The sequence below is a fragment of the Tyto alba genome, unplaced genomic scaffold (genome assembly GCF_018691265.1).
Source record: "Tyto alba isolate M040663 unplaced genomic scaffold, T.alba_DEE_v4.0 Super-Scaffold_29, whole genome shotgun sequence".
NCBI classification, from domain to species: domain Eukaryota; kingdom Metazoa; phylum Chordata; class Aves; order Strigiformes; family Tytonidae; genus Tyto; species Tyto alba.
The window spans coordinates 4624345-4650100 of record NW_024881303.1 but is presented as its reverse complement, the minus strand read 5'-3'; the positions used below and the strand labels follow the sequence as shown (position 1 = coordinate 4650100).

General features: G+C 45.4%; 1 protein-coding gene across 3 annotated transcripts; it reads right to left on the bottom strand.

Moving 5' to 3' along the window:
- Positions 1-13310: 13310 nt before the first annotated feature.
- CGRRF1 (cell growth regulator with ring finger domain 1) lies at positions 13311-25716 on the bottom strand. 3 transcript variants are annotated; one of them, XM_033009812.2, is made up of 7 exons: positions 25538-25652; positions 22697-22811; positions 20577-20716; positions 19151-19328; positions 18810-18957; positions 15512-15619; positions 13311-14128 (listed from the first exon to the last, which is right to left on the bottom strand). In XM_033009812.2, the coding sequence occupies exons 3-7, from the start codon at positions 20638-20640 to the stop codon at positions 13778-13780; spliced, it is 849 nt and encodes a 282-aa protein (XP_032865703.1). In that variant the 5' UTR covers positions 20641-20716; positions 22697-22811; positions 25538-25652; the 3' UTR covers positions 13311-13777. The 3 variants fall into 3 exon arrangements, with proteins under 3 accessions (XP_032865703.1, XP_032865702.1, XP_032865701.1); XM_033009811.2 differs by lacking the exon at positions 22697-22811 and having other exon boundaries at positions 13311-14125; positions 25538-25716; XM_033009810.2 differs by lacking the exon at positions 22697-22811 and having other exon boundaries at positions 25538-25715.
- Positions 25717-25756: the final 40 nt, after the last annotated feature.

The following is a 25756-nucleotide window of genomic DNA, read 5'->3' as shown; positions in this document are numbered from 1 at the left end:
CTCACACCTGGAAGAGAGAGAGAAAGGGGGGGGTCAGGGGTGGGAAAGAGGAGGAGGAGGCGGGGGGGGGTGGAGGAAGGCTCGCCCTGGCACGCAGCGGCCCGGGCATCGCAGCCCCGCTGCTGCCTTCCTCCTCCTCCTCCCCCAGCGAGATCTCCGAGCCCCTCCAGGCTGGGAGCGCCCCCACCCCCCCCCCCAAGCATGCACCCGGGGGGGGGGGGGGGGGGGCGGAATGTGAGCAACCCCCAGGCAGTGCACCCAGCATCCCCTTGGGGGGGGGGATGGGATAAGCAACACACACCCCTCCACCCCCCAAAAATGCATCCAGCACCCCAATAGTGGGAGGGAGGGAACTCCCCTCCCACGGCAGCCGGGCACGGGGGGAAGCCCCCCCCGCCCCCAATGCACCCAGCACCCCCCGGGGGTGGGAGAAGCAGCAACCCCCGCAATGCATCCAGCACCCCCCCCCCTCCCCAATCCAGCAACGCCACGGGGGTGTGGAATAAGCAACCCCCCCATGCAACCAGAACCGCATGGTGGGGGGGGGGGGGGGGAATAAGCACCCCCGTGCATGCAGCACCCGCATTTGGGGGGTGGGGGAAGAGGGATAAGCAACCCCCCCCAAAGCATCCAGCGCTCGGGGGGGGGGGGGGGGGGGGTGTCCCCGCTGCAGCAAAGCCCAGCTAAAGGGGGGGGGGGGGGGGGAAGTGAGTTTCCCCCCTCCCCCCCGCAGTGTAAACACTCACCTGACTCACTCCGGCCCCGGGGAGCGGGGGGGGGCGGCGCGGCGCCGGGGGGGGCCGTGCCATGGCGGGGAGAAGGGGAGGGGGGGGGGGGGAGAAAAGGGGAGGGGGGCGCGGGGCGCGAGCGGCGGCGGCGGCGGCGGCGGCTCCGCGGCGCGAGACTGAGCCCGGCGGCGCGCCGAGCCCCCGCTCCCCACATGCCGCTCATTTGCATAGCGGTGACGTCATGGGAGGGGGCGGGGCGGGGCGGGGCCGGGCGGGAAAAAGCCGAGGAGGGAAAACCACCATCTAGCGGAGTGGGGGGTAATGGCAGGGGAAGGGGGGGGGATTTGGGGGGAAAAAAAAAAAAAAAGAAAAGGCTACTTTCGGCTTTGATCAATGTCGCATCGGCAAGAAAAGGCATTTTAAAATTTCTTTCTTTTTTTTTTTTTTTTTTTTAGGGGGGGTGGGATGTTTTGCGTGTCTCAGCGGTAAACGCTGCCCCCGGGTTCTGGCGATGGGGAGGGATGGATTTAATCCTGCGAGCGCTCACCGGATTTGTGTTTCGGGCTCTCCCATGCAGGTTTTATTTCCCTGGTCTTCAAGGGATGAGTGATACAGGTGTATCCAAGAAGGGAAATGGCGAAAAAAAAAAAAAAAACGAAACATTTTGCAATAAAACATCAAATATTAAGCAGAATCTAATGCTTTATAAAACGTAAAAAAAAAAAAAAAAAGTGTAAAGTGTGTTTATTTGTGGGCAGAGCAAGAGGATGCCAAATGCCTGACCCTTGCATGGTTTGTGCGTTGGGGAATAAGTGACACTGGTTCCTTCGCAGCAATTTGGGAAGCTCGGAGGTGAGTCTGAGACGCGCCCTGGTGTCGGGGTGGCGAGGGAGGGGGACGTGATGGGATCGTGGCAAAGCGGGGGCTGAACCCCTCCACCGGCGAATCCATTCCCCGGGAGCAGCTGCGTGCTCTGATGGGTGCCGGAGAGAGGAAAACTCCAGGTTTGTGCACCCTTGGGCTTAAAAAGCAATGCACGTGGCTGAATCCGTCCCTTTTGGGGGGTAAAAAAACTAGCAGGGAGATAAAGGCTGCACGAAGCCACCGGGAACGGCCAGTCCCGTGTGCAGGAGCGTTGATCCCACAGCAGGATCCACGAGATGAGGATCACCGAGGCGCTCATCGTCTCCCCCCGCTTACGAGTTTTAGCTTCCAGTCCGTCTGGTGACTAATTAAACAAACGGGAGCGGAGTTCCCTGCCAACAAACCCCAACCATCTGTCTCATCCTCCAGCTCCGTCCTAATAAACGGTCAATCAAAGAGCCCCTTTTCCCCTCACCTCGACGCCGACCGTCGTCCCGCCGCCCGGGTGTGCTGAGGGAGGGCCGGCAGAGCTGCGAGGATGTTCCATCCGCCACGCCGGCGCGCACGTCTTGCACAGGGACGCGGAGCGAGGCTCGTTAACCCATCGGCACGTTAACGGCACGAGGAGCTCCGGGCAGAACGCCGCGCGCTCGCACGTTGCTAATTTAAGGGTTGCCAAGCTTGCTTTGCCGGTAACGCCCCTCGGGTTTTGCGTTTTGCACATCTGAAGCGGTAATAGCAGCGATCAGGAGAATATTCAGGGCTGAAACATCAAGTGCAGCCCTCGGTGAGGCCGGGCAGGTCGTCTCCACGTGTGCAGCGTGTCACGAACGTGTGAGAGTAAAAGGACCCAAGCCCCAGAGTCTGTCCCGTGCTCCAGGAGACAGCGAGGCCCTGCTTGATAATAAAACCCAAAATAATCATCCGCCACCCAGGACCCCGCAGTACCTATTCCCCATAGTGTCCCCAGGAAGCAGATGTGGAGGAGCGAGAACCTGATGTAATGGCATATGTTGTGATGTTTGGAGGTTTCTATGGTAATTAAAAAAATATATCTGCGACTCGTGGAAGAAATACCCCGCTGCATCACTAGATGCATTACCCGTGCAGATCAGTGTGATAAAATGATCCCCAAGCTGGCTGGAAGCAAATCTCCTTTTCTGGGGTTAATCAGCTGGGGCGGGGGGCACTCGTCAGCACCTCCATGGTCAACTCCCTTCCCCGTGGATGGAGCATCCAGTGTGCAAGCTCTATGTCCTGGGAGCAGAGACACCCCAGCCAGCTCTGCACAGACACAAGGCAGAGCGAGGGGTGAAGCGGGAAAATTCTATCTTATATGGAAGTTCCTGAGGGACCCCAGGATCTTCACGGATCCAGCTGAAGCATTTCTGCAGGGCTGCAAGTCCTGGGGCAAAAAGCGGGGCTTTGTGTTGTCCCTGCTGTCGTAATTTGGCCGGGGCAGAGCTAATGGTGAGCTCTGCCCGACTTCCACTGCCAGTGTGCCAGGGTGGTTTGGTACAGCAGCATTTAGGCACCTTCTACATTTCTGTTTACCACTCCAGAAAGAAAACAAGAGGTCTGTGGTAGTATTAGCCAAGCAGGTGGTCTAAGCAAATTAGCAAATCTTGACAGTTCATGAGTTCAAAGGAAGCAGTTGCTCATCTCTGTGGAAGCTATCTGATAACATATTTAGCTGAAGAAAGGATGAGCATATCCACCGGCACACAATGGCCTAGATTTCCTATCTCATTAAACCCTACTTTTAGGGAAAATATCATGGTAGGCAGGCTGAGATAACTAAACACAGCATCTATTCCATTTGCTCCTCAACAAAGTGTGGGAATCGGCCACTGGGATGTTAGTGTTTTCCTTACCTTGGGTGGTGGAGCTGTACAATGCATACAAATAAACTCTGCCAAAACCAGACACAAACAAATCTAAGAAAAATAAAAATAAGAAGTAAATAATAAAACCTAAATAAAACCTACATGGGTCTATATTTCCAAACTGGATGGGGCAGCCATTAAAAGTTTGTATTTATACTCATGCTCCTGTGCCCAGTCTAGGGAGTTCGGGGATGATGTCAGGTCTGAATTCACCATGAGAAGAGCAACGATCTTCCAAGGGCTGTCCTACTTGGGTCTGGGGAAGGAAGACACAGGTCTCTTCTGCCCTGAAGAAGACAGAAAAAAACACAATCCCAGACCTGGAACACCTAATCTGGCTCTCCATGCACCTCATTTTGCTGGCATCGTTTTGGGACAGGGTGTGAAATACTTGTCTTCCAGGCTCAATGCATGACCCTGCCCCATGGATCAGCTCTCAGTTCGGATGTACAACCACTCCTTAAACCCCCTCAGTGGTAAATTAAGTGTTGTAGCCTAAATCCTCATTCGCTGACTTGCCTGAGGCAGGAGGCAGTGATCGAAGGGAAGAGGGCTGGGAGGAAAATCGCATTTAACCCTCTGGCGTGAGCTGCAACAGGGGATCAGTGCACAGCTGAAGGGGAAAGAGAAGAAGTGGCAGCATCTGGGTGCTAGTGGAAGCACTGGGAAATACTGGTTAGCACGGGAAAAGCTGCTCATGTTATATTTGTTTAGCTGTTGTCAAGGGGTTGCCTTGGGAAGACCCTGTTTCGTCTCTGCCAACGCCGTCCTGTTGTGCCGCGAGCGCACTGGCATCTGCCTCGCCAGCAACATCAGCCCTGCCCTGCGCGCTTGGCGAGCTGGCTCACAGGGACCCCAGGGACACAAAGGCAACAAAATAAATCAGCTTAACTAGTGGTTCTCAAAAAAGCACCCCTGGCAAATGTATCACAGGCTGCTCTCACGCCCGGTGGCGCGCACAGCACTGGTGAGGAGGAGGAGCTGAGGAAGAAGGGGATGCGAAGGATTTATTTAACCCGGCAGGCAGTAAGTTGCATTGAGCTCTTTCAGTTTCAGATAGCCCCTTGAATATAAACACAAGCTTTTGCAATGCCAAACCTTATCGTCCCATCAACAGCAAGCGAGTATCTGCAGAAGTGGTCTTTGCAAAACGGAGACCTCTGCGTGTGTTGAGGGCAAAGCCTGACTCGAGCCCCACGGGGCCTTCGGGGCAGCCTGGTGATTAGGTGTGCTGGTTTGTGAGGTACACGAGGGATGTCCTGTCCCATCCCACCCCCCCCCAGCCGGCCAGCAGCGCGGGCACGGAGCACAGCTCCAGCTCACACCTCGGATGGGTCTGCAGCAAGATGCCTGAGCAGCTCTGGGCCCCTCTTCATGTGCACTAACACCCCGTAAATGCCTGCCGGCGAGATAACTCCCTGGATGGCTATATCCCATAGCTTCACGTCATGTTTACCTACAACACTCAGATTTTTCAAACCATTTCCAGCCAGCAATGAAAGCAGCTTGTTGTAGGACTTGGAGCTGACTGAGGCTGTGTTGCAAGCAGATGGCCCTGATGAAACAAGACACTGATCCCCAAGGAGGCACCATTCAACGGAGCTGCTCGACTCCTCGGCTCCAGCAGCTCCAAGGCAGGCTTGGAGATGTGCATTAGCACGCACCATCGAGGAAATTGCTTCCCTGACTACCCCTTTCAGGCAATTCTCTTTGGAAGCCTGGTTCCAACTCAAGACATGTGTCAGCAACACTGATACTAAGGCAGTTCTTCTACTTAATTATTAATAACGAAGCGTGCCCAGTGCTGACAAAATGATGGTAATTTAAGGAGAATTTCCTTAAAGGAGAGCAGGAGAGTTGCCAGGCTGGCTGAGGTTTTAGATGTAGCCAGGATGCTTGGGGTGGAGGAAAACCTTCACGCTTTCACCTGATATAAAATGGCAGGGGACCCAAGCATGAAAAGCAAACATGGAGGGAAACAGTTTGTGTTGATCATCCTGCTCCTGGCTCCAAACACACAGCTTTCTGCAAAACCTACATAAGTAACATCTAGGGCTGCACAGACGTAACAAGCATGTGAGCGCACAGCCAGAGCAGATGTAAATAGAGATCATTCACCGAGGCCTCTAGGGGTATTCTGTGTTTTGCTCGAGTCCTCTGAGGCATTGTAAGAAGTAACAAGGGGACAAGACATTGAAACGGAGTGAGCTGGGCAGAGGCACCCCGTGCTTAGGAGGCAGGATGGGTTTGGCAGAGGGGATCCAGTCTCAGCCGTGCCCCACACAGCATCCTTGCGGCTCTCTCCACCCCACCACGTCTCAGGCCACGCGCTTGCCCAGGACGCTCCCTGCTCACCTGGGTACGGAGGTTGCTTCTCAAGAGTCCTCAGAAGAGCTCCATAAATGAAGGCTGGCACGTCTATGAAGGGCTAACTGGGTAATACCAGTAATACCCAACTCCCTGATGAATCAGACTGGTTGGACAATGCTCCACCAGATGCTTAAACTGCTGCTCAGATACACGTTTCCTTGAAAAACAGCGAATAAATAAATATGTAAAATTGTAAACGTTGCTCTGTATAGACCAAACACAGCAATCCCAGCTTGTCTCCAGTCACCCCCAGCAGAGCCCAACAGAGGTCACCGCTTCCCGAGGGGCCCGGCCTGGGTAGCGGGGAGCTCTGGCAGCTCTGCTCATGGGCCACCCAACACCCTTGGTGCAGTGTGCCAGAATTCCCCCCAAACCACCACTCCTGTCTTCATGGGCATCAACAAGTTTCTCTGCAAGAGGTAGGAAAAGAAGAAAAGGAGAAGATTCTCATGGAAACGAGCAGATGCAGAAAGGGGATAAAACCACCTTTATTAGATCAGTAGGGTCACTCAGCTGGACCAAGGTCCATCTCCAAATCCTGCTCAAAGGATTATGTTGCTCCAAATAAGAGACATACAAAAAGACTGGAAATCATTCCTGCTCTCATGCTTTAAGGAGCTAATTTGGAGAAAGAGTGCTCTTGATCAAAAACCAGTGGATAAGACTTTGCGTTTGCCTTGCCTGGTCCTGCTCTGGGCAGCACGGACAACCACACAGACAAAATACAAGATCACGCACTGTGTTCCAGGGTAGATGGCTGTGGTTAAAACTGGTTGCTGGCTCCAGGGCAAAGCTCTGCAGAAAACATGGTGGCTCGTAATTGTCCCCAGCTTCACCAGCATCCAGCCACCTTCCTGCCCCCACCACCTCTTTCAGACTACATGGAACAAGGAAAATACTGGCTGTGCTGAAGGACATGTTTTTTCTGGAAATCTTTGGAGAACGAACATTTAATGTGCAGCCACCAGAAACATTTAAGGACACTACTGAAAATGTGGCCTAATGGAGGTCCACCTATTCCAGTTAGCTACAGCAGATATATCCAGAGGGGGATAGTGGATCCCCACATTTCCAAAGTCTCACCTGGCTGCAGTTATTGGAAGCAGGAGCAGGATGAATTGCAGAGAAATCTGCATATTGCCAACCTGCCTGTAAAACCCAGCAAAATGAGTGGAAAGTACTGCTAAGATTACAACTGGAAATTTCTGAGTCCATGAGGTGCTATGAAATAAGTGTCTAAAGGGTTACTGTGAGTAGATCCAACAGTTAGACAATGGTAACAGCAAGGTAGAGGCTGTTAAAATGAAGGATATAACTGACCCCATCAAAACATGTCATAAGGTCAAGAGTCCTTTATACTATCAAATAACTTTTTCTGGACAGGAGAAAAGCAAATGGTTTGTTCACGACAGAGCATTAAATACTGTTGGACTTTATGGAGACTTTTTTGTTAAGAAGTTGGTGCTGGAAGTGAAAACTGGAGCTGGCAGACTGACTTACGCATTTTTACGTCTCTGGGAAGATACTCAAAGATTGAAAGACTGGAAAAGCTATAGCCATTCTCAAATGCGAATCCACCAGCTCCTGGCAAACATCTTTCTTTTGGTCCTATTGCAAAATATAAAGGTAACTTCTTGTGTCATTCAAGCCGTCCCAGCAGAGGAGGGTTTGGATACTGCTGCTGCTGCTCCAGCCAGGGTTTGGTGCTGATCGCCTAGGAAGAAGCCGGCTTTCAAAAAGAAAAGCAGCAGCTGGGTTGTCAATCTTGTCTCCGTGTATGGCAGCATCTGGTGAAAAGCATTGCTTTCCAAGCTGTCATATGCCATAAATCGCTGCCCTGTTCTTACTTTGATCAATGAAATGTGCCTCCATAGAAGGGGGTCTGCTAACCTTGGCAAGCGAAGCAGCCACATGAGAAAACGCCGTGCTTGACTCCCCCGGGGCTCCCCACTTGCTGTAATTATCCTCAGCCCCGCTGCCAGCAATATCCCACCCCAGGCTTCCTGCAAGCTGGTGCAATTTGAGCTTGCGGTCTTGGCTCTTTCCCTACAGGGGAAATCCTTGAAATTAAGGACCCTCAGGAACTGGAGACCAAAATCAAACGGCTTTGAGCATGGTGTCTGTGTTGCATTTGACCAGCTAAGATGCAACAGAACGTCTGTATCTCACAGTCAGTTCTGGTGGCAGGAGACTGATGCATGAGTAGACCTGGTATCTACCTCTGGTAGATCTCTGGGGTCTCACTGTCCCCAAACTCAACAGTATCTGCAGAGTTAAAAGAAAAAAAGAAGAGGAACAACTATCAAAATAATTCACAAGTTAGCAATCCTCCCTCTAGCCTGTTTGTTAAATTATTGCTCACAAGAAGCTGATAGACATTGAAATAAATAGCACTATGAGAGAGATAAGTGATGCATTAGACTTCTCACCAGTCCCCTGACTACAGCTACCACTGAAAAATCTGCCAAGAAATATCAGATGTGAAGTGGCTATGCAATGGGAGAGTAAAAAAATATTAGGAACCGCCAAAACCCCTCATTTGATGAAGACAAAAAGCTGGAAGAGGCATCAAAAACCTAGAAAAGCTTTCTAGGTGCAGATCTGCTGATACAAGGACACTACAAACTGAGGATATAAAACACAGGTAGCAGCTAGTTGTCCAGATCATTTATTGCTGATCCCGCAGAAGTAACTCTGGGATTCACTTGAGCCTCAGGAGCATCCGGACACTGCTCAGGTAGTACAGGTGTTTTTTGAAGAATGGCAACGCAGTGACTCCTCATGTCACAGCTATGGCAAACATCACAGCATTGCCCTTTCTATGGCTGAGGAGTACATGTGTAGGGAGGAGTAAAAGGAGTTTTTTGGGTTTCTCTGAACCCTGAGGAAGGCTCAGTAACCTCAGCATGAATTTATTATGTCATTGCTTTTGAACATACTGTCAGAGAAACAGAGAGACTCCTCACTTTGGACATCAGACTCCGCTGAAGATTTCATCTAAAGACTGTGCTTACTTATAGAATTTTTACTGTTTTTAAATCATTCCCATTATGAGATGGTGTAATTAAAGCAGGAACTCTCCTAGCTCAGATGCCGCAGCATCCAGACAAAGGTGCCTTTATGTAGGTGTTGCACATTCCTACAGATTTATGGAACCAAACCAGCAGAAGCCCCTTTTTACAGGTATAACCGCTGCTACACTACAACCTCGTATCTCTCTACCCATGTCGCTCTCAGACACGAGGGAGTAAAAGCAATACAGAAACAATGTGTAATTGTCACCTGAGTGACTCCACACTGTTCAGCCCAGACTTTGAGCCCCTCTGTGGCCACTAGCTGGGCAAATATCCCCGGTGATCGTGGCTAGCACTGCTTCAGAGTGGTGGCAAGGCAGGGAGTGGGATCGGGCTGGTTTTGGGGGACCTTGCAAAGCATGGAACTCTCTAATGCTCAGTTGTGGCCTGAGAGCTGCGCTCAGGTATGTGTTTGAGTTATGAGGCCACTGCATGCCATCAAAGCAATGTTAAAACGGTAGTAATACTAAAGTTACCCAGAAATATAACCCTAATCCTGGTTTTCTCTTTGCCCTTCCTGCCCAGCATACCCCAGCAAGACAATACCAAGCCTTTCTAACGGCTTAGTTCAGAGGAGGACTTTTGCTGTATCATGTAAAATTCAGCTATTTCTGGCATTAATTACATTAGCTATAGACATACAGGACACCAGGGACAGTCTTTGCAGGGGCTGCACGTCCACTGCAGTGACAGAGGCCAGTCCTTGTTTATTCTGGATATCAGGACAACTGAGCAAATTGTGACTGGTGGCCAGTTACTCCAGAGACTTCCCAGTTACACATGTCAGACTTCCAGTACCTGGCAGATCTTGCAGAGTTTCATCAGGGCACGGGGGGACTGAAAAACATACAAACTAGCAGGAGAAACTCCGACCCTCGTTCCTGACTCCTTTTACCTTACTTAAAACTGTAAGTTTGATGTTAGCAAGTAAATGAATTGTTTTAACGAGATTCACACAAAAGCTTGTCTAAAAGCTGAACAAAACATGTAGATGGGTTCTCATCTGCTCAGACCTCCCAAAACATGAGATGCTGAACTCTCCCTTCCCCCATTCCCTGATGGGGATCATCATAATGCCAGGCTGGCAGTGTTGGCTACTGGTAGCTCAGCAGACAGCCTTGGCACTCTGATGGTCAACGATTGTCCTCAGTGGTGGTGGTGAGACTTTACGGGGTCTCTAGTGGAACGCAGCACCACGTTAGCCCACGAGGAGTCAGGGTCGGGGTATTAGCCCGTTTTCCAGGTGCCTTGTGGGAGTTCTGAATTCCTCAGGGGAATGGGAAGACCGTTTTAAGACTAATTGACCCGAATTGTCTCCCTCCTACTATGTACCTTCTGCTTGGAGAAAGCAGGTAGGGAGGAAGGAAGATCCTAAGAGAGCAACTTTCTCTACAGAAGGAAGATGCCCACGTCATAGTCCATTGGTGTTTGGAAAGTCACCTGGGGACATCCCTAGGTAACACCACTTAGTTTGATCAACCCATTTCAAAGCCTCAGCTCTGATTACAATTGTTGAGCTAAACCAAACAGTGAGGTACTTCCCACCTCTCTCCTGCAGCAAAAATCATTACCCATTTTTAATACCCCAGCACTGCTGAAAAGAAGCAAGTCTCGTTGCCAGAAGTCTGCAAGGAACATATGATGTCCCCAAATCCATAAACATCATCTATAATGAGTGGGAGAGGAATGTTATATTACCTCTATTACAACAGGGCGACAGAGCAGAACAGCCTCTGTCAATATACTGTGTTTTTGTGGGTCACAGGAAGGTTTTATTTCTCTCCTAGAGCCTTGAATCGCTGTTTTAAGGCAACCAAGGGACACACAAGGCAGCTTTAGAGCTGCTCCTTTTACTTCTCACCTGATCTGTATTTTGAGATGGCTTCTTAGAAGAAAGGCAAATGTACTAAGCCAGCTACAGTACTTTTTATAACCCTCTGTCAGGTCTTTGATTTGGGCCAGCAAGGAAGCTTGTTAGATCCAATAAAGCAACTAAGCATCTCTGGAAAATGCTATTAAAAGAACATGAAACAAATGAAAAGCTGGGACAGACTTAATGGTAAATACATGGCCTGGCAGTTCAGCACGGCTACATCCTGTTTGCCATTATTATTTAATACTGGCATCGATTGGCTGAAGGATGAGACAGACCAGGCAATTCTCTGTGGGGTTTACTTGAATACCAATTTCACTCTGAGATTAAACAAGCCCACAAGCTTGGATCACACTGTCTTGTTGGGAAATTTTAATGAATTGGTGCTGTAGGGGACTACTGTGGTCAAGCAGTAAACACCACCTCTTTGATCATCTACATGAACGAACCAAGTCCCTGAGAACTATCAAGCAGTGCCCACCTCCAGGTTAGAACCAGCGCAGCATTAACCTGCTCCTCTGGAATAATTACTACAGCCACTATCCCACATGCTGGTAGTATAAGCTGTTCGGATGGAAACGACTCTTGTCATGGCTCAGGCTCTTTGGTCTTTATTTTTCTGAGAGCCCAAAGTGGCCTAAAACAATTTACACCAGCTCTCCATTTCCCAACAGTGACACATGGATATGAAGGGAAGTCTGAAGGGTAATTATTTCCACCATCATCGTGCTACCTGCTCCCTTTAATGGCAGAACAAGGCTAGTGACACAGATAGGGAAGCTAAACTCAGCAACTACCTCCATCGGGTATGCTGCAACCAAGCTAGCAAAACTCAGTGTGAGACCACATAGAAAGGGAAAAGGATTTTTATTTTTAAGACTCCTTCTTGCACATTTACATTCCCGCTAGCCCCAAGGCACACTTATCTAAGCGCTCCGGTGAGGACTGGCTATAGCGACACAGAGGACAAGTCTTCCTCGTGCCTCTGTGATCCATCCCGAGTGGTGAAGACACCATGATATTGGGTCTTTCTACCCAATGCAGGCAGCTCTGAGTCTGCTCGAGTTGCATCACACTGTTATTGCCCCACATCTGCGTTGTGTTCTTACCTGAGGTCCGGCCTTGCTGCCACCAGCACTTATTTCTTCTGCTATCAGAGTCGTCTCTGCTCCCCTCGTGCTGTTCTCAGACTCCTGAATCACAGCACATAGACTACTCTTTGCCACGAGGGTTTCCACGTAGAACCATCTGTCTTCCAAAGCTCTCCACAAGCACCGGTCAGTCCCCACGGACACCTGGGTATTTAATTCCTGTTTGATATACAGTGCAAACAAAAGGCTGATTTGGCCAGCAGTTTATTCCCCAGTTGTCCCTGGCAGGGAAGGTCACTTTACGTAAACCAGATAAATTGTCTTACAAACAGCCTACTGATCACTGGCTGGAAATCTGTAGCTACATGCATCAATTCCCAACCTCTATCTGTCTTTACAACTAAGCATTACTCTTTCCACCACCACCACCTAAATCTTTTCCTCAGAAGCAATTGCCAGGAGTTTGGAAGCAGGGTTGTGGCAAAACAAAACGAAACAAATGAATGATGTAAAGATGAAGATGGAATACCTTTGAGTAGGGGAAGCTCCCCTCCCTGGTTTGGAGGTGTGCAGCACCTTGTGTGTACCTTGTACCGGCAGCACCGATAAAGGAGCTACAGGAGGGTGCAGCTGAACAGCTTGGAGCATGGCTTTCTCTCCCCGAGACTGAGCAGCTGTCCTGGAACTGGACGTGGGGCTGTTGTGGGCAAAGCTGCAAGGGAACAAGAGGGAGGACAGAAAGCAGCTACTCCCCATTTTCTACAGGTTCTAACAAGCATTTGTAATTTTGTCTTCTACAAGCAGATGTGAAACTCAGCCTGTCTGTCTTTAGGACAATTCATCTCTCTCTTAAGAAGCAAACCCACACTTTCTTTTCTCAACAGACATTTTTATTGCTTTTGACAATACACCATTGGAGGGAAAAAGAAATAATTTTCTGCTATTCTTTACCTTCTTTCTTTATTAGAGTAAGTAAATCCCCTAGGACTATTGATAAAAGGTGAATGGTTAACTTTGCATCCAAGCTGACAATGCGAGCAAAAAGAGCTGGAAATTCCCCAAAGCAGGCTACTCGTGTAAGAATAGCACCACAAAACTGTCCAAGTAACCACTCTATGGAGTAATTAATGAACATTTGCATAGAGAACACGCTCTTACAGCCATTGCTAATGAGATTGAAAGTCTGTGTCTCAAGATGACATAGCAGAGGCTCAGGCCTGAAAGTGTCAGCAATGTTTAGTTCAAGCCAACAAGAACCAACAAAAATTTTTGCACTCATTCCAAGGGGCTTTGGCTAAGGTCCCTCACACACACACACACACACACATCTTTCAAAACAGCCAGAAACAGTGTCCTGAAACATGCCTTCAACTCCCAGCTCCTGCCACAGTGCAGCCTTCATCTATAAAATAAATATACGTGGGTTTAACAATGAAGAATATTTACTTTCCTTCACTTGATACATTCTCTAAAGTGCTAAGTTGCTAAATTATACTCAGTTAAAACGATATATTGCTCTAGTATTTTAAATACAATAAATATAGAATGAGCTGTGTGCAACTTCACTTGCAAGTTTTATTCTTTTTTTAGTAGATATACTAAATTTAGTAATCAAAATAGCCTCCAATAGTACTCCATGAAAAACTAGTAAGAAGTTATAAATAAAATCACATCCTTCAGAGATATCCTACGCACTTCTTCTGTCCACATTGCACAGATAAGTGTAGTGTTCCTGTGAGCATATGGAGTGAAGAAAAATGAGGAAGCTGAAAATCACCTAACAATAAAAAGCAAAACGATACAAGTTAATGCTACATATCCTCCCATAAGCAATCTGTTTTCTACATTTAATCTTGGTGCATACAACCCAGTTCTTCTATTTTTTGTCCCATTAAAAAACTCTTCCAGGAAGAACATCTTGCAAGATATGGGTTGATTCATCTTCATCTTGCTCCTTTTTACTGCAAAGTGGAAAAGATTCTTGAACAAACTGCCTACACATTGGACACTGCTGAAAATACTTTATGCAGCCATCACACAAGCACGCGTGCCTGCAGGGTAGGAGTACCCAGTTCACCGTGCCATTCTGGCAAACAACACAGTCTTTACTGTTTTCTTCATGCAATTCTGGTTCATCTTCAGCCAGTCCAGCCTTTTCCAGCAAGCTTCTGTCAGTGCTTCTCTCACCAGGGGACGTATCACTTGAAGATGGTGCAGTACTATTTGCAGACATGAAGAGCTGCTAAAATACACATAGACATGAACATTTAGAAGTCAACAAACTCTCCCCGGATACCTGAACGCACACATGCAATGCAGGTTCTACTGGGTCAGATTCACTGGTTTCCACTGGGTCAAGCAGTGCCAGTCACTCTTTGGACGAGTCCTGACAGTTGCCTGGCCTTCAGTTAAAGGTATTTCAGAAGCATAAAATTACATAAAACACTGGGAAAATATTAAGGATAGGTCATCAAATCTCAGCTGTATCAAATCAATGTACATGAATGAACTTTAACAGAACTGCCTGGGTTTTCAGCAGCTCGGGTTTCCATTGCTGGTATATCGTTCTCTATGCCTAGAGGGATGCCTCCATCTATTACTACCCAAAATATATCCACCAAGTGGTCAAATCTGCTTCACTCAACCCATTCCGCTCTTGCTCATATTACAATCCCTTATTCCTTTTTGTCTTATTTTATGTGAAGTGCAAATTCTTCTGGGCGTGATCTCTTAATAAAGCCAGTAAACTACCATGCAGCCAAAGATGCCCACAGAGAGCACACTACACAACTACAGAAAATGCAGCTGCACAGTTCTTCCCATTCAGTTTAAGCAGTGTTTTTACAAGGGCAACAACACGTGAAAAGAAAGCTTAAGGGGATCAACAGGAAAGTTTACCTGGATCAACTATGTCAGCAAAAAATGGCCAGGACAAACATTTCTCCAGACAAATCTATTTCTGAATGAATGCTAATCAAGTCAATTGAATGAATTTGGCCCAATTTCTAGCTTACTGGTACCATAAGTTATTTTTATTATCACAGAAATATAAAAGTGAATTGCATAGAATGACATCATTGACTGCCTGACAGAAACAGGACAACGATGGTCTCACAACACGCATAGACACGGGAAATTGGAATGGAATAATGAGAAGATTGGTTTAACTTATAATGGTATGCATGTGCTGGCCAGATTCCTAACCTTCGTGTGTGTATTGCAGTAAAAAATTGAACAAAAAAGTTTCTTCTGAGGCTTTCCCAGTTGAAGGGCAGTATAGGAGAAAGGGCTGGTTTAAGACACTGTCAAGGAGATAACAAATATTCTGTAGAGATGAAACATTCAAGAGCTAGTTAATGTTCTACTACCGCTTTAATAAGTGGACAGAACCTAGGCCACTAGACTAGAATCAAGTAATTTCTCCAGGAATCTTGAATATTTTGGTATAAAGTATTTCTGTATAGTAAATTTGTCTAGAAACACTTAACTGATAAAATCATTTAAACTATTATCCAGTTCTTTGCATGACAATAAAAGTCTTATACTAATTTAGGCTCCTAAAAGCCTACACAAGTTAAACTTAACACTGTCGCCCAAATGAAACAAGACTCAGTATGTGGCTTACCTTCAGATCATGGTATTGACCTTGAGCTAGAAGTAGATACTGATATAATATTCTGCAGGAAAGTCTGTAACTCTCATCAGGAATGTGAATTACAGCCACCATTGAAATCTACCAAAAAAAAAAATAAAAAAAATCTATGTTTAATAACTTCCCTTTTCCTTCCATGGTTCATACAGAACAGTTTGCGTGAAAGACTACATACTTTGTTACAACCTCTGACCTGCTTATTTCCTTAGACAATCTGGACTTCAACAACGTCAACTTCAAACATGGATCAAAGAAATATGCCGGACAAGGTAAAAACAGGATGTGGCACAGGACAGCACTTTGTGGGGCTTCAGCTTTGTGCCCTGGCTCTCCAAAGAGCCCTTCTATGGCCAGTTTATGGCGACCTTCTCTCACCAAATGGAATTGGGTCCCAAACCAAAAAGGCAGCCAAGCACATGCAGTCCTCCTGAAGGTAAGTGCTTACGCCGCCGAGGCAGGGCTTGCTGACACAGTCACGGATGTGCCTCGGAGAGGCTACCTGCGTAATGATTTCAATCAGAAGTAGCAGCTCCTACACTCCTCTTTCCACTCCACCAACTCATGATGAACTCCTCCTAGATGGGAGAGCAGTTGACAAACTGCAAGGAGTTTCCTACAGCAACCGAGCCCCAAGTGAGCGCAGGCAGTGAAGTCCCGTACAATGTCGGCAGCCGCATCCCGGGCCATTCTTCAGCACAAGAAATGACCCTGCCAGCTGAAATCTGGCTGCAGAGTTACAGGGGAACATGTAAGAGGCAAAGTCTTCTCTACTGTCTCCCACTTCCCTCACAAACACACGGAGCACAGGTTTTAGACTCCAAAAAGCATTTAGAAGTGTCGTTGATTGGCTTGTAAACCAAGCAGGCAAAAGACAATTTTCACTGGAAAGGATTATGAAAGGACCCCATGGGCTGGCTTTAGAGTCATTTTTCTGAAAATAAAAGCACTCTAAGCTTGCATGCTGTGCCTAATACCCTTCACCCTGCCCAAATTACGTAATAGCCTCTAAAAAAGCAGGAAAAAAAGAAAGTGAAATTCAATATTATTGTAGTTCCCAGAAGCTGTCAAAAGCGAAATGAAATATGGAAGAAAGCTGTTCTGTTTTAAAAAAAAATTTTTAAAGGCAAATCAGGCTTGCACTTCAAAATCCACACATGGCTAATTACATGCAGAGTTTAAATATATATGTACCTATACATATGTATTTACACTAACTGAATTTACTATTCTTTGGCACTGAGGTCCTTTTTTCTAAATCACAATGCCTAAAGAAAAAAAAACGACAGACCCAAAAAACCCAACAGACACCAAAATCCCTACACCCCTATTCGCTTTGTTTTGGAACCTGAAAGCCATTATATCTCCATTAAAACTACATATTTTGTGTTTTTATAATAAGAGTTTAAAAGTTAACAGTCCTCAGTGTATTTGTATTATGTCATCCCACCGTAAGTGCTTTCTCAATGATGACACACGTCCTCAACTCACAGTTTGTTTAGACACCTAGACAACTTTTTAACCGTGAGTGGGACCAGTTCCTAACACAAGTATCTGGATCTTCAAGCTACTGTCTTGTCTTCTCCTCTATGTTGTCCTGTAGTATAGAAACTTATACAGTGACACTATGACCTAGTAAAAATATTATGCTATTTGATTATAGAACCGCTTTCCCTTGGGCACCAGCTATTTTCTCTCTTTGTAAATACTTGTACACCATAATCAAGTTACTTCTCAATCTTCTGTTTTATACACAGGCCTGAGGTCTAAGCTTTCTTCCACTTTAGTCCTGCCAGTCTTCAAATAATTTCTGTAACTCTTATATATGGTCATGCTAATTTTTTGGAGCTAGAGGAAAATTAAAGCACGAAACCAAATAGGTGTGATGTGGCCACAAATAGTTAGGATGAAAATTAAAGCCCTCAGAAAAGAGATACTGGAACACCTTCTGTAGTGATGGACACGCACAAACACACATACAAAAAAATTCAAGTCGGAACCTGCTGCACTGGTGAGAATAATGTGGTAATACCATACTGACCACAGGGGCAAAGATTCCTTTCCACATTGTATTTATATTTTACAAGTTTGTTTCAATAACAGATGCAATTTGGACGTTTGTCTGGCAAGGAGGTCAGGTGGAGTTATTCCTTTGACCATATTAACAGATTCTAGTTGTGTTTCTTTTCTCCAAAACCAGAGGAGAAGTAACTCCCCAACTCTCCTTCCATCCCTTTCTTCTATGTTACGGAACAAAAGAGAGGTGTTACAAATTCATGTCCATGCTAGTATCAAACACATTCAAATATTAAAATTACAGTCTCTTTATATTAAACTAATCTGAGCTCTGAACATAGATAGATATACTAATCTCTGAAATAGCTGGTGGGGGGGAAATCCTGAGTGGGGACAGGAGGCAGGAGGGCAGTCCTAAGGTCAAGTGGCAAGAAGCCAAGGACAAGCATCACTTGGAAAGGGAACAGATATCTTAAGCACCAGTGTGATCACAACTTCCAAATGAATGTATGGAACAGTGTTCAGTGGATTTAGATAATTTGCTTCTGAGTTCCTTTGCATTACTGTCCAAGCAGTTAGTGCTATGATATTATCAACCAAATTATAAGATGGGAGATAAGAGTGTGTCCCAAACCGTTCCAAAAACAGTCAACTTAGAGTTTAGAAGGGATATTGAACTGCATGTGACAAGGCTGAAGCTGCTCTAACTGTAAGAGATTAGACCACCTTTTGGGGAGCTGAGTATCTCATACCAATCTACTGTAAGACTCTCACACCTTCCTGTAAATGACCTGACACTGGCTACTGTGAGACATAATGTACTGCATTACATCGACTCAGGCCTGATGCAGAAAGGTAATTTCTATGTTCCTAACAGTCAAGTCAGCAATCAGCTCAAATATCTGTGCCAGACACTAAAAAAAAAAAAATCCTCCTACCTTGCCAACATCAATCCAAAAGACCATATCAGTGCAAGAGCTCCACCATGGGTTTTTATGACCAGAAAAATCAGAGTAATAGCTGACTAACCTACCACATGCCTAGTTCATCTCACCACTTTGTGAAAGTCAAAAGCCATCTTTCGAATGGCACACATAATTTTTATATAACAATTATTTTTGCTCTTCTGCCATGCTTCCCTAGAGTCACCAGTGACAAAGCTACGGACCAAATTCTACGGGACAGGGAAAAGAAGCTGTTTTATTCAAGACTGTCTCCTGAAACATTCAGACCTAAAATATGTTCTTATATTACTTACAATATCATATATTTCTCTGTCTTCTTCATCAGCTAATGTCAACAACACTATCAATGGATAGCGAGATCTAGGCACTGGGCCAAAATCAACAACTTGAGCATCTTCTGGTAACTGACAATATTTTTCTTCCTTGTCATTTTTTTTAATGCTTTGTACGTGTTAAGGAAAACAATCAGTGTGGCTGTGACTGTAGACAAATGTGACGTTTGCATAAAGAATATTTGTCATCATATTCGTTCATAAATATATTGTGCCAAGAACTGACGAATGTTCACAAGTCTCAACACTCCCTGTGCCAATAAATTAGCATATTTTGTCAAAACAATTTTAAAAAAGGATACAAGTACTGTTGTCGATAGAGGTATTCGCTGTACAGAGCATCCTCTAACGCCTGAGGGGTCTTTATTCTGAAGCAGTAAACATGTTTCTGCAATGCTTCATGGAGTTTCTGAACACTGCAGCCCCAGTAGCAGGTAAGAATACAGTCTTCCAGACAGTCGGGTGTCAGTGTTATACCCTCTTGTAGAAAGAAGATAAGAATTTTGTTAGCTCATCCATGTGCAGGAATTCTGGAATTGCTAAGTGTAGGTTCTTAAAGGGCAGAAAACAACTTCAGAGTCCCAGATATTTACCATTATAATCTAATTTTCTACAAATTCAGACTAGGTTTAGTGCTTATGAAAGTCAATGGAGATGATGAAGTGGGTGCAAGGAGATAAAACGGCTGATTAAGTTAACAAAACCACCATGTGCATTTTACAAAGGGTAAAATTTTAACTTCTGGTAACATCTGACACACTCGCTGGCAAACCCAGGAGCACAACCCCTAGTCCAAAGTCCACTCCCTCCTTAGATAATGGTATTAATTGGATCATTGGCCTACAACACTCTCTGTGGTCTGAAAGAATAAGGCCCTTTTGATCATGCAGAGGGAGGATAAAAAGAGGATCTATGTGCTCCATTTATTTTCTAAAAATCAAGTACCCAAACCATTAATTTCTAAACACCTACTGCACAAACAGAAGCAGAAAAGTCCCAACAAATTCAAGTGCTCAAATCTCCTGAAAAAGACAAATTACCTGGAGACTAAGTTGTTGGGTTGTTTGTTTGTTTGTTTTTATGTTGAGGGCGGGGTGAAATTGCTGCAGCCTTTTTCTCATTCATAGGAAGGCTCCACATCTGCGTTGGCACAAGATGCTTAGCCTTGCTTACTACTCAACAAAGATGTAGGAAGTGAAATTCATGCCCTTCTATGTGGGCGATTTCAAGGATGTTAAGAACTACCTGAACTCTGATCCAAATAGATATTTAAATTCAGTTTCCACTGAAGCAGAGATGGAAAGAGAAGGAGATTTTTATTTATTTATTAGAAGTAGTGCACTTCCAAACACTGCTGAAAATCTGGGCTTAGATTTAAGTGAGCAGTGCACATGCTACAGCATTCACTGTAGAATTCTACAATTCTGTAAAGTTTACCAAAATGTCCACAATAGCTGGTGACCTGAAAATGTTTTTGTTACTTAAAAATCTGTTATAGCAGGAAGTGTTTCATTAATAAGAATGAAACTGTACTTAAATATCCAAACATTTCCCTTTTAAACCCACCACATTTATAAGCTGTGTTAAAATTGTTTATGTTGTAATGATGGGAAGAAGTGTGTTTCTGAGCAATTCTGATAAAGGAAAAGGGTGAGAGCAAGAAAACAGGAAGTACTAAGTTCAGGAACCCAAACTGACAAAGATCAAGCACATCAGGAATCCACTGACTCGTTACTGAAGCTGTAGCAGGATGAGGGATTTCTAACCCAAAAGGATTCTTCACTTGTCTCATACGCTTTTTCAGTACTCTTGTGCTGGATTCTGTTTCTTCTGAGTTTCTCAGAATAACAGGAACACCCAAACCAAACCTATGAGACAAGAAACAAGAACAAGTGGGTTAAGTGTTAGTGTTGACACATTTGAATTTTTCTTCAGCTCTAAATAGCAAGCAGCACAACAAATAGAGCTAGCTCGGCTTTGCAGAATATCTGCTAGGATGCATGAATAATATAGCCTGCCAGTCTGACTCCACCTTCTCGTGGTAGAGGGTAGGAGTCTTCACAGTGATACAGAAAATCTATAAAGGGGGAAATACTTTACTCCTGCATTTCCAGAAAGAGACTAAAATTAACGAGATCGGTCAATGCCCTCTAGTGGCAAACTGTTAGCCAGAGCTTTCTCCCAGTTGACATTCTGCATATCCTGTCGCAGGACCAAAAAAAAAAAAAAAAAAAAAAATCGCTGCTTGCAGAGATGGAACAGTCTTAATGGACAGGGTGTTCAAAAGGAAGACCTTAGAGTACATTATAAAGCCCTAGGGTATTTCCAGCTGTAACTACAGCCAGCAAGATTTTATGGGAGACTAAGATCCCGATCTCCCATGTAAACCTCAGTTACAATAGTATGCTGATATTAAATCAGGGGGTGTAAAGACTCTGCCTTGAGCCAGTCAAGACTGAGTCGAAGCTGAGATTCTAAGACTCCTTCAAAGCTGAAACTAGCCTGCTAGCCCAAGTGATATTCTGACCCTAAAAGGATAACAAAGCGAAGGTTTTAAAGTTTAAATACCCTATGAATCAAAATAAAAATAGAAAAAAGTGAGGAAGGGTATTTTGGGATGATTTCCATTATCAATTAAAAATGCCAAGATTTTCATATTGCCTGGGGCTTTTAAAAGAACAATTACAGAAGATCAGGATCTACAAAACAAGCTCCACAACAGACTTCCTTTTACACTTGACTAGAAAATAATTCACTTTTTAAGGTGATAGCAGTAACTTTCAATAACCAAAAGTTGATTAGAGAAACTGTCCCAGATATGCAATCAGAAGACTACTTTGCAGACTGAAGAGATTTTAACTGCATTAATCCAGTTCTGTCTCATTAGTTAGGCAACAGGGAGAGGCTGTGGGAGTCTTTTGTTAATGCATTTTAAAAAAACAGTTATTAATTAGCTCAGACTGTACTTTCCTGAATTTGTGCTTTTGTTGCTGCCACCTGTACTTTTGAAGTGATGTCCTGTTTAATGGCTTTGAATTTTGGTTCGTGCAGTCATCAGCATATTAGGTGCTGGAAAACTCTCAATGGCAGAGTTGCCCTGCATCAATTGTTTCCATTTAGTATACTGAAATAGCAGCTGTTACAGTAAGATGGGTCTCATATCAATAACTCAAGCTGAAAAGGGCACTACCAACTTCAATGTAATCAGTTTGAAAATTGCCGAAGTAATTTCATGCACAATACAGCTCTGAGTGAAACAGACAATTTTGTGGCTTAACTGCTACTTTTTCCTGGTTTTAAAATTTTTTCCAACTCCTGTGTGTCAAACAGAGATGAAAAGCAGAGCTTTTACTGACGCTGGGCTCCTTTCTATTGATTCATGTTGGAAGGGTGCCCTTTCTAAGACTAATAGGGAAAAACATCAGTCAAAAGTGATTTTCAAGTTGAGGAAACTACTTCAGGAAAAAAAAAATGCTCAAAGCCGTTCTCAATAGCAACAACCTGTTCCTGGCAGTCTAACAAGTATTTGCCTTTACCATTTAATGTGTTGCATGCCTGAGTGTCACAGATACACCAAAGAGGAAAGGGGTTGAGCTGGTGGAAAATACTCTATACTCATTACTCCATCTTTGATAAATTCCTTCAGTTTCTCGACTTTGATGGAAAAATTTGCATTTCTTCGATGATGTAATATAGGGCGCTCAGCCATACTTAGGTTGTGTGCATGGAGGGTCAAAACCCTCTCCGATGCAAGTAAACATAGCCACACAGACTTCACTGGGGCTGCAATGAAGTACACTAGTTAAACATCTTACAAAGAAACCAGGTGCAGCAGCTGTTTCACTTACTCAATATCCAAAACTCAGTGGAGCCAATCTCTCCAGACGCACACAAAGATGCCTCCTGTTTTACGCCATCTGGCTGATTCTGAAGTAAAAACGTGTTCTTTGGAAACTTTCTTTGCTGGTCGAAAGCAACAGGATAATCATAATGAAAAGGAGCCATATAAAAAAGCCTCTAGTACAGTTTTAGCAGCAGCTGGAGACAGAAAGGCCTTTCTGTTCAACAGTAAGGTACAGTGTTTCTGTAAATTTCAAGGTACCATTCAGTGTATGAAGAATGAATAAAGACACAGTTTTTATTTTATGATCTAACAGTCTATCAGCCTAGATCAACAGCTGGTATAGAAGAAAATTAATTTATTCAGAACAATGCTAGTTTAGAAAAGGCAAGAGTTTCCAACAACTTTGGAGTTAATTCCATTAATTCAAATTTCATGAGTTAATTCAAAGAGCAGTCCAGACTTCAAACAGTTGCTGAGCTTACATCTCCTCCTAATATGAGAATTCATCTCTGGCTAAAAAGACAATGCACAGGACTGTATTCAGCTAATCTAAATTCCACTTCATTTCTGTGCCCAGAGTATCTAATGGGCTGGCTCTAGCAAGCTACCTGTGCAGTAACCTACTTAATAAGCTCTGAGCAGAGCCACAGGTATCCAGGGCTCACTATAAAAACAGACGCTCGTCAAATTGGTGCATGATTTTGCAAATGAAAACATTTTTAACCAGTTGGTGTTTTTCAGGCTGACTGACATGTACACATCCATAAAACAAGCTGACAACTGATGCTGAAAATGATGGGGGAAACAAAATGTCATTACAGCAATATACCAAGTAATATGTACTCATGACACCATATGCATTTATAGTACTCTGTGTAGCAAATAAAGGCTCAAATTGTTTTCATGAATAAGTACAAGAGCACTTCAGCACTTAAACTGTAACTGCAGCTGCAGACACACTGAAATTGCTTGGAGGCTCTTAGTTGTAAGGCCATGGTATGGCAGAGGTCAAAGGTAGTACCAAATATCTCTGAACAGCATACTTGTATGTCTGAACTCCTGGCTACTGCTTCTACTTGACCAATAGCTCCTTAACAAACGTAGTTTGAAAACAGTTTGTATATATTTACATAAACTGCAAGAATATCTAACACAGATGCACCTAGAATTTCTGACCCTGAAATAAAAATGCATCTGGATCATCCTCTGCACACCCTGTAGCCCCAAAAGCATCAATGGACATGTGTGCAGATGTCAGGATCTTCTGGCACAGCTACTTCAGATATTTTACAGTAGGGGATTGCAAAGCACTTATTATAAACAGATAAATAATGATTAAAGTGATAAAGGATCACTGGTTTGGGATATGTATGCCGGAGATTTATCTGAATCATGATTCAGTATCATTTTTTTGTAAAGATAGTATTTTTAAAGAACTGATGAAGGGAAAAAGGAAAAGAGAAGAGAAATGGATGGCAATATAATAGCATCGGTGTGCAGTGGGACAGAAAGAATTATGAAGAAGATTTCTACTATCTCTCTCTCCAAATAAGGAGGTGAAGCTTCATTCAGCAAAAAGATAGCAAAAAGATCAGTCTTGCCTTCACTACCACTTACCCATCACTAGGGGAGGCAATGCAAACCAAGAACTGCTGTCATACTTAAAAGATCAAAAGATAGCTTCATTCACACCAAAAGCAATAGATGACGTATGTTTGAGCCAGTGGCAGCTAACAAAGTGATGTAAACAAGGGAGAGACTTTGCACTAAAGGAAAAGTCAAGCAGAGTATTTATCAGCTGCCAAGAGAACAAGCAGCTACAGCTAAAACATCTGTAATTCAAAGAGAGACAAAGGATGGAAAACAGTGAAGCACAGCACTACAGATACTGTTAAGCTAATGGGAGGAAATGCAGTAACTCTATTTTATTCTCTCCAGAAGTGTGGTGTATCCACAATTCCTACATAAAATATTTTGATTGCTAATCAATACTCTCCACTTGGCAAGTATCAGCATTTACATTTACAGAAACTCCTGAGTCTGCAGGAAAACAAAAAGGGGACCTGCTTCTGAAAAAGGCAATGGTGACATCTTTGCTGAACCCTCTCAAACACAAGTAGGAGAGGGTCTTCCACTCACCACCCCTCCAGACACTTTAGCAGATCAGCTGTTTAAGGCTTCTCCTCATCCCGGTCCCAGCACCCTGTTCATTTCACCTAAAGCACCCCATTCTCCTCGCAGCTTCAGCAGCGGAACAGACTGGTGCCCCAGCAGCTCTCCTGGGTAGCCTCACACCTCAGGAGCAACTCCGCCTTAAAGCCTGGCAGATTTAGCTGCTACCTGGCCTAATGCCAAGCACCTTCCTCAGGATCTGCTCATTTCATCTACCACCAAGCTTTGAGATGTCCGTCTCCAACAGTGCCAGATTTGTCCTTTGGAGCAGCCCTCCCTGACCCCCACCCCCCTCACGCAGGGTCGGGTCCTCTCCCGGCCCCTCTGTTTTCTCCACAGCTTTCATCCTCACCTTCTCCTGCTGGAGCAGCCCCTCTTTCCCTACAACTAGCCCTCCTCACCTTCCTTTCTTCAACACAAACCCACCTCCCCCACCACTGCCAGGCCCCCCCACACCCATCCCCACTGCCAGCCCCGGCGCTGCCTCACCCCAGGAGCTCCTACCCCCAGGGGTGCCAGCTCCCATTCCCCTCATCCTACGCTGTGCCACCGCCAGATCTCCTCAGGCGAGGCCCATCGCCTCAGAACGGCCTCCCCAGGGAGGGCCGGCCCCACAGGGACAGAGCTGCCCGCCCCCACCGCCAGCACCAGCCCCTCCACCGCGCCCACTCACCAGCCCAGCACCAGCCCGCTGGTGACCAGGAAGCAGACGAACACCACGGTGATGTAAAAAAGCGGCGAATACTCGTAAAGCGTGACAAGAAACACGGCGGCCATGAGGGCCGAGCCGCGCCGCCCCGCAGCGGGGCCCAGCCAAGCCGCGCCGCCCGCCTCACCCCAGAGCCCGCCGGCTTCCGCCGCCCTGCGCATGCGCAGCAGCCGGGTGAAGCCA